At 39.8% G+C, this 14489-nt stretch overlaps 1 protein-coding gene across 1 annotated transcript in view; it reads left to right on the top strand.

Annotated features, from left to right (window-relative positions):
• The window catches only part of LOC118226108 (fibronectin type III domain-containing protein 3B-like), a 146132-nt gene extending 135875 nt beyond the window's left edge, over positions 1 to 10257 (top strand). The window contains exon 26 of the mRNA XM_035415430.1: positions 6175 to 10257. Coding sequence (XP_035271321.1) covers positions 6175 to 6486 — 312 coding nt within the window. The 3' untranslated portion in view covers positions 6487 to 10257. The remainder of the gene's footprint in view (positions 1 to 6174) is intronic.
• Positions 10258 to 14489: the final 4232 nt, after the last annotated feature.

Below are 14489 nucleotides of genomic sequence, written 5' to 3'. Positions count from 1 at the left end.
ATATATTTCAGGGATGTAAAAAGTTCTCCATGACATAGCAGTTTGAGCTGGTCCAGGTTTTACAAGATGTAGATGTGCAGCCCGTGAAGAGACCACTTGCTGGAAAGGCCGGGAATGGCCAGGTCCATCCCTTTTTTTGCAAATTGTATCCCTCGTGTTATTATTTTATTTGTTTATTTCTTTAATGCATATCATAATTTTAATTTTAAGGGAAAAGTAATATTTAATCATTCAGTGCCCTCCATGGTGGAAACGGGGGTCTATGTATATAAAGTGCAGGAATGTCTACATGGTGAAACCAATATGTATTAAAATACCCTTTAATCAAATCTGAGAATCTACATTTTAACCATTTTTGAATTTTTTAAAAAGATTGTGGAGTACAGAGCCAGATCAAGCAAAATATGTCTTCATGCTAGACATTATGGAGGGCACTGTACGTGGGTAACAGGTGGATGCGGTTGGGGACCTGAAGGCTGGCAGTTCATACCCTGTGTGAAACACTGCATTTGTACCCCTGAATAAGATTCTTGGCCTGAATTGCAAAAAAGAAAAGCTATGCAGTTCCCCTGTGGAGGAGCCTCTGCTAAGCAGATGAATGTTAATATTAAGAGTGTCAACTCACGTGACTGTGCCAAGGACTCCAAAATGAAGAGTTGCCCTTCTTCTAACATCTGTCCCTCAGGGACACAGAAATTCTCATTCTTCTAACATCTACCCATCAGGGACTAAGTTCTGGCCTTCTTTCACTATTTGCCCTTTAGAAAGTAAGGAATGTACTAGTACATGTATATTTTAGGTTTTTAGCAGAGAGTTTTCATTCTTCCAAAATTTGCCCATCAAGAGTTATCTTCTTTCCACTATTTGGCCCGAGTGAGTTCACTGGGGTTTTAGACTGCAAAGGAAAAACACTGAATATTTAAAACTCTGGTAGGAGACCTGAGCACCATAGCAACAAAAGATAGCCCCTTCATTGCAGTTTCAGCTGTGTGTCTGTGTGCGTGCGTGCGTGCGTGTGAGAGATAGAGAGAGAGAGAGAGGGGGACTTGTTTAATTGTGAATTGCTTTGGCAATATTGTTATATACAGCATACCAATAAAGCATTATTGAATTGAATTGAAACATTGAGAGAGAGAGAGAGAGACCAAAATAGTTGTATATAGCACTTGTGTAGCCTTAAATATCTCACCTGAAGGAGAATGGATTAGTGCTAATAAAGGTAGTATATTGTAGTGTGTAAATAAGTATTCTAATAAAGCTAAAAACACTGAGCTTTTCTCCAAATGTCAAGGAAGTCTCCCTAAACCAGAGTTGTGGAGCTGTATGTTTTCTTGATGATGATTTTGTTGAATTTCTGATGAAGAAATCTGATCTCTAGCATGTATTGTACTCTAGATGAAAGAACAAAATTGTTTCAGCCAGAGATTAAACTGAAACCAAGGACCATTTTTTGGAGTTGTAATCATTATTAATGTGCATTGCAGTTGCCAGCACCATCTAATTTGATTTTGGAGTTCACATTGTCTAATCTGATTTATCAGCAGTAGGCTGATATGGCAAGGGATCGATGCTCCATTCAGCAGAACACTTGTAGTGTAGTCTGCTGCGTGCAGCACATCCTTGCCCACTTCAGTAGCTATTAATACTTCTAAGAGATCTAAGAGGACTCTGGAGACTAGTGAATTGAAGTCGTGCTGTGCCTTTAAAAAATCAATTTGGGCTGCTGTGCTGGCATCTTGTTATCCTGTCAAGACACCGTTCTAGTGAATGACCTCCGTGGTGACTAATCAAATCTGGACTGTGCTATTGTCAACTGTGGTCGACGGCCTTGCAGAGGCGATTCAAAATTGGCAACAAACGGCACCACCCAGAGAAAGGTGGGTTCAGTTTCTGAGGGGTTCGTGTTTCGCTGCTGTCTGTGTATACACACACATACATAAACTGTAATAGTGCACATGTTTCTTCTGTTGCCTACAAAAATGCCTCGGATTACAATTTATCGGTGGCAGAATAAGAATGTCGGAATTCAGGAGCTGACCATATGCTTTCTGTAAATGAATCTTTCGATCAATAAAGGCACAATTCCACCACTGCAATACTGAAATCCTGGCACTGTGTAAGTACCATTTGTACACTGTTCTATTGGTCGAAATGGAAAAATTCATGATGGATGTTTTTCCCATTGGAAATATAACAGCCTTTTATTGGCTGTAATTGGTGGCAGGCTCAACAGCTGATGTAGTTTTCTATCGCATCGCATCATAGATCTTTCGCATTAACCAAGCAGGAGCATATTGTGCATTCTCCCGAAACACGAGTGAGGAAATGTGCTACGTTCCTCACAGCTTTATGGATATCATTCACAGTAATATAATGCGATTTCTTGTGGGTTCAAAAACCATAGACAAAGGAGTGAAGGAAGTGCTGCTGTTAAGGTTTATCAGTATCCCAGCAAGTTCATAAATTCTGTAGCATATCTGAGATACATATCTTTTTTGTGTGAACAGTCCATGCAAAAGGAAACTGCTGTTTCTGTAAAATAGTAAAATATATGTGCTTGCAAATACCATGAAATAGAAGCTGGTCTGCGCTTTGGTCTCATATTTATCTTTTGATCTAAAATCCGAATGCCTTAAGATTATAGCAAAAATAACAAATTTCATGATGTCATTACCATACTTTTGGAGGGCACTGTAGCTACATTGGCTGGCTAGCAGTTAGCTAAACAAACATAATAATGTAGGTTAATGGTCGAGCAATACCACTGATGTAAATGGATTGTTGAGTCTATATCTGCTCTTAGGTTAATTTGCTGGCTTGCCATTTTCTGTATTGTTTGTAGCAATGTTCTTTCTTCACCTCCATGTTGCTGTTAAATTTTTGGAGCATTACATTAGACTTGAGCATTTATTATTATAAATATGTTTGCCAGACATTTAGTATCCGGGGCAAGGGTCTTAGGCTGAATTGGTCTTCAGAAAACCCTCAAGTTCAGGTTATCAGTGTGGTTCACGGAGAATTCAGTCCCATGGAATGCCTTTTCAGTGGCTGTGTTGGTATAAATACAGTTTTGCTTCATTCTGAACATTAATGGTTGTTAAACAGACTACGTGTTGAACCTTGCTAAAAGTTGGATGAAATGAGAGCTAGCAGCAGCTCTCTTGTTAACGAACAGAGAACAAGAGAAGGAAAAGATGGAGGGGTTGAAAAGCTGACATATCTACAGTATTGCATACAACTCTGCCCTTGAATTCTTTGTTCTATAAAACAGGCAGGCTGTACTTTCCTATTGTCTTCTGTAAAAAAAATTGCATCATTCTGCCCAGATGAAGCAAACTGTTCATCCTATGGGTTTTTAGTGAGAGTGAAGTATCAGGCGCAGCAGGCGCTGCTATTGAAAATCTGACTTGAGAAAGTGTTCTGAGAATAAGTACTTTTTTTCTTTGGTTTGTACAGGGATCCTGGCCTTTCCTAAATTGTCTCACCGCTGCTGTAATGTACTTGTGAAATTTCAGGCCTCATTTTTCTTTCTCATTTTGAAAAATGTCTTGCTGATATCAGGGGAGAACTCGTGTCAGTCAGGGGTCATTACTTAAAGGCTGAATTCCAGGGACAGATATCAGTTTGAAAAACCAGTTTGCCTTGGTTGTCCAAGGCTATCCAGCATTCTTGGAGATTCATTCAATGAACAGAAAGAAAGAGAGCACATAAAATAATCCAATGTGTTCCAATTGTTTGGTGAACTGTAGGGCCAAAAGTGTATTAGAAATGTAACTCAATGTCAAAAGTGCTCACACCCAGCAATGTTTAAATTGCCAAGACATTAGACACTGTGTCACCGTTGGGCCATGGTCTGTTACTCAATGAGTCAACATCCACCCACGGCCGTGACCTATAATCCTTGAGCTGTTGAAGTTTATGTACCTGGTTCACATGGGAATCAAATCTGCCGTGTTCTGCCATCAACATATTTTACCCTGAAGGAAAGAAAAAGCCACCCCGCACCCCCAAAGTTTGACTGGACTAATTTGGTGAATGTGTGTAGTGTAGTGACAGCATGCTGGATAATGTAGTTGTGGGGAAGGAGCCACCATGGACCACTCAGCTGGTGTGGTGGTGAAAGAGGCTGAAATGTTTTTGCTTTTACATCCAGCACATCCCAGGTGATCGCTATTTCATGTAGTGAAATGCATATAGGGTAATGTAGTCATTTTTTGTGGTAAAGCAGAAGGAGGCCCCCAAGAATTAACCAACCAGGTTATCTTGTGCACATGATTATTTCAAACTGCATTACCATTTAAATCCTCATATCGCACTGTGGTCATTGGATTGTTGCTATCACCTGATTGATTATAAGATTAGTAATCAATTGTGACCTTAATAAAAGCTGTTTGTTGACGTAATACTCCTGTTAGAGAATATTATGTGGACATAATATCAGACTCAAAAATATCTGAGGCCCTGTTCAGACCTGTACTTTGTATCCAGATGTATCCAGATTGTGTCTAGATTCAGTCGAGATGGATGTCAGTTCACACCTGGCATCAGAATGCGTCTCCACATGCATCTCGAGTGACCACTTGTGATCAGATCTCACTTCCCTGCTGAATATGCAAATAAACACGTACATCATTTCCGTTTGCAAAGACCAAACGCGTTGTTGTTTTTAACCGCCGGGAGGCAGCAATGTGTGCCTAGTCTGCCGGAAATTAAAAGAAGATGATAATATTTTTAATATAAATAACTTTAATATGACGCCGTTGGCGTGCAAATGAGTATGTACTTCCACTTAAGCAGAGGACGTCAGTTGACTAGGCGGTCCTTCAATGTGGCCCAGGATGCATTCGTGTTCACACTGCTAAAAGAATGTGGCCATATGCGACCCAGACCACCTCTGAATGTGGTCTGAGTAATCGGATCTCAATGCGTCCTCAATGCGTCACACCTGTAGTTAGAGCTGTCCACTTGTGATCGGATCACCCAAGACGCATTTTAATGACAGGTCTGAACAAGGCCTGAGTGACAGAGTGCTATATTTCCCTCCTGGTACACTGCCCACCAACAGAGTCAATTTATTTTCACAGCTTGCAATAAATCAGTACAGGCACAAAAAACAACCACGGACCAGCATTTGCAGACAAATACATTAATTGTGTTCTGAAATAACCCACAAGGGGGAATCCTCTGTCAGTGAAACAACAACAACAACAAAAAAAACATAATTGAGAACCAGACAGATTTAGGCCTTTTTTAGACCTATTTGCAGACATTCCACTTGAAAAAGTATCCAAATCTTGAATTACATGCATTTTCAGATATGCATGTAAGAAATGACACAGCAAGTCAAATGAACTGACAGCATGTCCAAATACTGCCATGCTGGCACAGTTGTTGTGAGCAAGGTCTTAGAGGTACACTCTCAAGTAGGAGCATGGGAAAAATTGCATGTTTGAAATCTTCCTTTGGTTTAACAGTAAAATATTTGTACATGAAACATACAATAAGGTTGAATAGCTGAATAATTACAGTGCAGTCTAATAAATGCCCTTTCCATCAAAAGATTTAAAGATGTGAAAAACTGGCTGCGTGCATTCAGGGGAAACCATGTTTCTTTAAACCAAATTACTGGTGCAGGAAAAAAGGCACTGCATTGATGCTTGGGGGGTTCTGGGACAAAGATGATTGAGTAACTGAACGTGGTTAAATTGAATTCATAGTTTAAATGTTGCATTTTTATTTCATTTGAGCTCATCATTTTAAGCCTACACTCCTGCAGACTATCAAATTGTTATGATTAGTCTTATTTAAGAATTTTTGTGCTCATAATGTAATTGCATTTTATGTTTTTGGCCCTCTTCCCATTGCTTAGAAAGAAAAAAATGTTACCACTGTATATATTATATTACTGAATATAAAAATATCAGCTGATTGGCTGTTCTGTGCACTGAAAGCAGCTTGTGACGGTATGGGAACACTACTGTCAATCGTTGTCTGTGCTTAATTATTGGCAACTGATCTTTATCACTGGGGAGGAGAGACTGACACGAAGGATGGATGACTGAATTGCAACTGAGAAAACTGAGAACGTGCTGAAATGCATGTTGGGTAATGCCCTTATTGTGGCAGAGTGGTGAAGGTGTTTGACAGTCTTTGTCTCCTTTACTCCCTCCCCAGGTGTTCAAAGGAGAGGAGGCGGTGTTCCAGGTCACAGGCCTGCAGTCCAACGCGGAGTACCGCTTCCGCGTGTGCGTGTGCCGGCGCTACGGGGGAGGCCCTCAGGAGCTGTGCGGACCCTTCAGCCCCGCCTCGCTCTTCTGTCCGCGCCAGACTGAGCTGGCACTGCCCGGGGAGCCTGGGAGCTCTGAGCTGGGCAAGACCCACCGTGTCATCTCCACTGACGAACAGTTTGCGGCCGTCATCGTCCTAGGCTTCGCCGCCCTCTCTATCCTCATGGCCTTCATCTTACAGTACTTCATCATGAAGTGAAGGGAGAATCAACGCACTCTTGTGAAAGGACTGAGAAAAGAATGGGGAGTGGGGAACATGAGGTATAGTTTTTTTACTTTAAATCAACACATTTTATTCCCGTATGCATATGTATTTCTCTCACCCTGTCTCTCTCTCTTTCTAAATGTTACCTGTTTCTTTCTCTCTACCCTATCTGCATCCTCTCATTCAGATGTCTGACAATTTTATTTGTTGGTTGGTATAGACTTAACCTTAACAGAAGCCTTTACATTTGCTATGCATTGACTGGGAAAGCAAATTCTTAATAAAAAGCCTTAAAGAACCATGAGCAAAACTAGGCATTAAGGATATCTGAATTTATGTGTCAAACAGAATTTTTCACTCATGCATTGATGGCTTTTATCTTTACTGTTCTGTCTGGACTAGTTTCTACGTTCTCTCCCCACATCTGTTGTTAATGTTGGCTGTCTTTGCTGTGCAGTCACAGTTATTTACATGCAATGCTGCTATCCTGTGTTTTTAAAAGAGTGAAACCCTGTACTTTAACAAGTTTCTGTGAAGAGACATGCACATCAACATTATGTACATGCAGGCTGAATACACACATATACATAAGAGGAATAATATGGCATTTAATGTAAATGTCCTTAATGGCATGTTACTTCTTAAGACCAATATTAAGTGTATTACAGTAATTTGGTACTGTATAAAGGGGCCTCGGTTTGAAGAATCACAGAGTGGTGTGTTCAACGTTTGCTTATTAGCTACTTTGTTCAAGTGTGGAGCAGGTGTTTGCTTGTGGCCTTAAACTTTGACACAGAGAGAAAAGCTTCAATATGGTGTGCTGACACTTATTATCTTCTGCTCACTGTCTGGAGTGTGCCCTGCATCTTCATCACCTCACCTGTATGAAAAATATAACAGCCTAATAATCTCTCTCTCTCTCTCTCTCTCTCTCTCTCTCTCTCTGTTTTCTTAGGAGACTAACTATAACACTAGCGCACATTCCAAAGTAATCTCTTTAAAACCTTTTGCCAGCTGTGTTCTTCAAGAATAGCTGAACATATTTCACATTTAATTATTCCAAAGAGTATTTCCACCGTTTCCACTTTTTAGAAGGGCTTTTACATCAACATTGAGGAAGAGAAGTTTTGAGTAGCAGAACACTCTTCTTTCCTGCTAACCACCCAAACCATCAGTTGCCTTTGCATTACCTCAGGGACACAGATTTAGAAGGGAAAAATTGAGGATTACATTTATTAGAGCTCCAAACCATACCTTTACTGTACATCACTGCCATCTTGATCATGGCATCCTGATTTTTTGCCCCTCCTCCCCTCTTTTAATATCACAGCTTCTGTATCTCCCTTCCCCATGGTTTACCTGCATTGCAGTGTCCACATGCAAAGATTTTCACTAGTTCAAAAAATACCTTAACCAAAGTTAATGCAAAAATAAGACATGGTTCAGTTTTTTAAGGTTATTTATATTGGATAAAGTACTTTAAATGGCAATTACAGTGCAATCTTCATTTATTTATTTTTAAAAGATTAAGCTGAGTAGCAATATACTTTTCCCCCTTGTAATATGTTTTTTCCTGTTTTTATGTTGATTTAATTTAGATTCATAATTATAGGTCAGCATTCCAATAATCAGTAACCTTTTCTGTATTTTTGACGTAATGGTTGTTGTTGCTGATGATTGTTTTAGCTTTTCCATTAATTGACAACATGTAGCACATTCAATGTCAATATCATTAAAGACAATGTTTACATGTAACCAAAAGCGTATTCATCTCCTTTCAAATCTGTTTTATCTTCATAGATATGTAGCAAATGTTTACCAAGGTTATCGTTTTCTGTAACAGGATTCAATTGTAGTAGCTCAATTTGGAATATGCTATGAAAGTGCGGCGTCATCTACGTAAATATGTACGTGGTAATTACATAACAACTGATTAATGACACTCAGTCCAAATGAAATGGTGCCTCCCATTAGTTCACACGGCATCTCACCTTTCCGACGACGCCAAAACTAACAAAGCATGGTAAACTGCAGTACAGCATATCCCGTGCTAATGTTTTCTGTTTGGTTTCTTGTTAATGTAAGTGAATTACAATTTATCACGGACTGACGTTAACAATGATAGCCCTCTTGGCTAAGAAACAGTCTTCTTAATCTTTCCTGGACCACTTTCCTGGTCATTGCAGTGTGGGCAAAGGATCAAGGGTAAGCATGTTGACATCAAATTCCACTGATGTAGGCACTTTCATGGCATTTTGCAAAATGGCGTTCTAAAGCCTATATCATACCATTTGCCAAATCTAAGGCATTTCCACTTCATTTTCATTTATATTTAAAGGCTTATGTGACAAATGCTTTAAATGACAGTTTACCATTATATTAGACTGTTCTCTGATATAATTCCCTTTTTTTTAAATGGAATGTGCCATTTAATTGTTTGACCCCTTTGAAGGGGTTTTTCTTTCACACTGAGAAGAAAACAATCCTTGCAATCAAATAATTTTTTCACAGGGGTTTTTGTTTGTTGGGTTGTTTAATTTCCTTTTATTTTTTCATAGTTCCAGAGAACATATCCAGTATTTTGGTAATGTTTTTTTTTCATTACATATAATATGTTGGTTATACAATATCTAACAGAAGTGAAGCACTTTTAAAGAAAAACTGTAGTCTTTATCAAATGTATCATTTAAGGATACTGCTTTAATTAAGCAGTGCATTGGTCACACATCTTTCAGTGCTGTTGCATAAGTAGCAAGGAACTGTAGAGTTCTGTGCCAAGGTGCACACAAAAAGGAAGAAATGAAACTAGTAACTTCAAATTCTAGTTGTACTGTACTGTGCCTCTTTGGCAGATGTTTTTTCCTTTTTTGGGGGGGTGGGTGGGTGGGGGCCAGGTTCCTGTTGTGTAAGGCCGTGGGACGAAGCAAAATAAGTTCCTCTACCGAACAGTATCTGGGCATCATCACTAACATCACTAATTAAAATATTGAATTTTAAATACAAGCGAGTAGCATGGCCAGTGAACATCACATTGAGTATTAAAATACACAAAAAGGGATTACTGTATTTGAGGTACTCTTATGCTAACTAAATAATGTTGCTACAAAAAGCAGCTAATGTAGCTATGTCCAGCTATGTAACAATATCAAATTGCTCCCATTAATTTCCAGTAGGAATAGCCTGTCTATTTCGCTAGGTGCTTGCTATTTCAGAATATTGTAAGTTTCATATTTTTCATATTTTCAGCTTTTTTATTTGCTCAACAGAAAATACTCCTTGCATGCCATTGTAATTCATCACATTATTATTAAATGTTCAACCTTCTGGTCAAGGAACTTATTTTGCACTACACTGTTTTAGTGGAGTAGAGACTTTGCAAATTCAAAATCCAATTTTTAATAATGATATTCAAGGTGCGTGGGGAAAAAATCTGAAAGAAATGTTGGAATAGGTTTGTCCCAGCAACAGGACATGCTTTTACAGGACATGATTTGAAAAATGTATCAGTACTTCTCCCTCTCAGATTAAAAAGGAAAATATTTTTACCTCAAAAAACATTCCAAGTTTTCATGATTCACAATTTTTGAAAATTATCTTGTATTAAAATTCAATTCTTGTATTGTACATTTTTAGACTTGCATTATATGAAAATTACTGCAATACCAATTGTATAGTTTTTTGCAAATGCTGTCCGATGTATGTAAAACTTTACCTGTAGCGTATATGTAATATATTTATGCCCAATAAATGTTTCAATTTTTCTGATATTGTGCTTTTCTTGTGTTTGTACTATGAACCCAGAGAAAATCATTGGATGTTGTCATGTATGTCTGTTTCATCACCACCAAGGGTTTGATGGAGCCTCCATTTCAAGCCACATGTCAGGCAGTTGTACAATTGTGTCACCGGCTTGTCAGAATGACTGGTCTATTAACAAATATTCAGTAACACGCAATTCCTTGCACCCACACCCGCCAGCGGTTGACAACATCGGGTGACACCAACAGGCGACCGCACCGGATGTCACCAACCCTAGTGACACCACTGATCCCAGTAGTCACACTTCTCACTGAAATCTGCATTCTCAAGCATGTGATGTCTCAATACACCAATTTAATTCATTTCCATCCCTTGGAATCATTGCCACATCACCTTGTTTTCCAAATAAGTAGCATTAATTTTGTTGCTAAAAATCCTTAAAAGTTTCAATTCACCTGCATCACCTCAGCAAACTATTGTTTAATGGGATCTCCATTAGAATTTTGTTTTTCTTCTATATGCTTTCTAAATATATAGTTGATTTTTTTGGAGGTATGGTGGAGTTTTACCATTCACTGTCCTGGAGCCTATCAAGGTTTGAAATTTGGTGTAAGCTGTAAGGAACAGCCAGTGAAGTGAGATGATGAGGAAGTCACACTAAAAAAATTTGATTCATATTTTTAGTCATTCATTATGCATTCACCATGTTCATTTAGTCATTCACAATGTTAATTGTCCACTTTGTATTCATGTCTGATTTTGCACAACACAGTGTCAATAGGCAATTGGAAAAATGGAAATGGTATTAAACTGAAAACTGGTGAATGGTTGATGTGATGTCAGCAGGTGAGATGTCGACATCTGCAAGGAGAGATCGCTTGGAAAGAGAATGTTGGAGAGGAGATGAGTGTGTGTAGGTAAACTGATGTTGTTGTGTAGGGGAGTGAGGGAAGGACTGTGATGTCTGGAAAGAATGGATGTCTGCTATTCTCTTACTGAAGTGGTCCACGAGGGACTGCAAAGATGAATATATCCTCTGCCAGAGACATAAACAGCAATTGGAAGAGGCCATGCAGTGCTTCATGGGCAATACTTATAACAAAAACTATAATAAACCTTAATTATGTTTTTTTTTGTACTTTATGTAAGGTTTTTTTTATGTAAGGTTTTTTTAATTATTGTGCGTCGCTTTGGATAAAAGTGTCTTCCAAATAAATGTAATGTAATTATGTAGCATTTTTTAATACCGCATTACAAAGTCCTTTACAGCAAAGAACACAATAGAATCATAAAAATAATAAAACAAGGCAGACATAAAACAAATATCAATCAAACATGGGGGGTCACTGGTTAAAGGCAAGTCTATAAAAATACATTTTTAAGAGTGATTTAAAAGATGACAGTTCGCCCGTCTAATGCCCTCAGGCAGGCAATTCCAAAGCCTAGGGGCTCTGATGGCAAAACCCTGGTCTCCCTTTGTCACTAATCCAGACCTTGGAACGACCAGGAGTGCCTTTGTCCGAGGATCTGAAGCTGCATTGTGGCAATGATTGTGGTCTGGGGCCAAGCCTCACTGGGCCTTAAAAGTAAAATCTTAAAATAGATGATAAAACTAGCAGGTAACCAATTTTAAAGTGGCTGAAATTAGGGTTATATTGTTGTTAAAAGAAGTGCAAACACATTTTGTACCAACTGCAGTCATGAGAGTATCTTCCAGCTGAGACAAATATATAATGAGTTGCAATAGCCTAATTTTGAGGGAATTAAAGCACGAATAACCTTACTCTTATTTGATGACACAAAAGATGTGAGGACTCATTTATAAGATGGTCAATCCTACAACAACCGGAAGCTTTTGATGATAGTGAGGCAGGAGGACTTCCATAAGTAGTCTGTTACGTCGCCTGCCGTGCCTTCACCTTGTAGATCTTTTTTTTTGTACGATCTTTGGAGGCGTGGTTTGTCAATGACATTTCTCAGCTGTTACCGGTTTCTCACTCAGCAGGCATTTGCACGCCCTTCACTCATTGCTGTTATTGTGTGCACCTGTTTCCACTGTTTATATTCCCTGTTCACCAGTCACTCAGTGCAAGATTGTTGCCCCAGTTTACTGAGCCAGTCAAGTGTTTGTTCCTGCGATTCTGATTGCCTGTTCGTTTTGATCCTTGCCTGTTTCCTGACCACCGATTTCTGCCTGCCCGTTTCCCGACCAGCCTGTCTAGTTTTTACCCTGATTCTTCGCCTGCCGTTTATGTACCTTTGCCTCGGACTGCCTTGTACACCGACCTTCACCTGTTACTGGACTACTGACCTGCTTCTGCCCCTTTTTTACAGTCGCTCTGCTGCTGGATTTATTGGATTACGAACTTTGCCTGGACTTTGATTACTAGACACATAATTCCCCTTTGTACTGTGCATCGCTGATTGATTTCCTGGATCACAAACTGTTGCCTGTTATACTGACTACTTTCTAGTTGTCAGAGATGAGGATTTTATTAACCTTTTTGCCTGCAGTAAGTGCAGGTGCAAGAGATAATAATTATCCTGCATGCTCAGATAAAGTCCATATCAGATCAAAACAACCTTCTGAAAGAACATGCAAAAATATAGGATATGTTTGTCACCACTGTTCTGACTGGTGTAGCTGGGCCTGATCCCCACCCCGTGGAGCTGTTCAACACTACGTCGCCTATGCAAGATCGCCTGAGGAGTGCACAGGTGAACTATCCTGCATGCCTCACTTTGAGCCCCCACCTGATATCATCTCCACTCCACTCCACTCCACTTCCACTCAGTCTGCTCACCCTTGACTTTGCTCCTCTAGGCCAACTTGGCCCCCAATCCCTGCCCCCCCACAGGTTCAATAAGGTACAAACTGGTTCAATAAGGTACATGTTAATAATAAGTACAGGTTTATGGCTTAGTGGTAAATGTCACAGTCTACAGTCTACAGAATAATGTAGGAGACTCCAGTGGATGCACAGTACTGTCCAAGGCAGGAGTGGTGAGAGAAGACCAAATTTCCTGGCCTCACCAGTAACTGGATAGGGGACCTGAGAACAGTTCTGACTGCCATGCCCTGATGCCTGTTGTGTCGACATGTAGGATGATGTTATTCACCTTTGAGTAGCCAGCTGTGATGGAGTTTCACAATCAGGTCCTTTGCACAGGCACTAGGATAGCAGTATACTTTAGAGGGGCCAGAGGATGGGGTGAGTTGGACATCTAATGATGGAGCTGCCGATAGCCAGCATGCGGTGGTGGAGTCTTGGGGGGGGGGCAGGGATTGGGGGCCAAGCTGGCCTAGAGGAGCAAAGTCAAGGGTGAGCAGACTGAGTGGGAGTGGAGTGGAGTGGAGTGGAGATAATATCAGGTGGGGGCTCAAAGTGAGGCATGCAGGATAGTTCACCTGTGCACTCCTCAGGCGATCTTGCACAGGCGACGTAGTGTTGAACAGCTCCACGGGGTGGGGATCAGGCCCAGCTACACCAGTCAGAACAGTGGTGACAAACATATCCTATATTTTTGCATGTTCTTTCAGAAGGTTGTTTTGATCTGATATGGACTTTATCTGAGCATGCAGGATAATTATTATCTCTTGCACCTGCACTTACTGCAGGCAAAAAGGTTAATAAAATCCTCATCTCTGACAACTAGAAACATGTCGCATGACTTGGATTTCATAATTTCAGTTTGAGAGGCCAGAGAGACCGCCTTGTCTTTGTCTGACCAAGTCTTTGGCCAGACAAAGCTGATGAAAATCTGCACTTTAAACATTTAAAAAAACATACATAGCCAAAATACATGCTTCATAAACGATGATATAACACCTTCTTATACAACATGTAATGCCAAATGTGACCACCAACAATGTTACATGGCTAATTGCTAAAAGGATCACATAAAACATGCTTTTGTATAATACTTGACTGATGGAGACATGAATCACGATGTCACTTGATGTCATGAAACAATCCAAATCAACCCCAGAGGAGTAAGACTCCTGTTACAATGTCACTCTTGTATTATCTTATTATTATAAATAATGGATAAGAGGGTGCATAACAGAAATACTCACTTCATGGAGAGTGCAAGGCTAAAAACATTGAACTGGCAGACTCACCTTCTTGATGCATGGCAGGCCTCATCTCATTTTGATTCTCTTGACTACTGGCTGCAAAACTACCTGGCAAATAGCATATTGCATGAGCCAGAACCATAACTGTAAATGTAATAAG

The sequence above is a fragment of the Anguilla anguilla genome, chromosome 4 (genome assembly GCF_013347855.1).
Source record: "Anguilla anguilla isolate fAngAng1 chromosome 4, fAngAng1.pri, whole genome shotgun sequence".
Lineage (NCBI taxonomy): Eukaryota > Metazoa > Chordata > Actinopteri > Anguilliformes > Anguillidae > Anguilla > Anguilla anguilla.
Note: the sequence above shows the minus strand (reverse complement) of the source record. Positions and strands in the feature narration are given on the sequence as shown.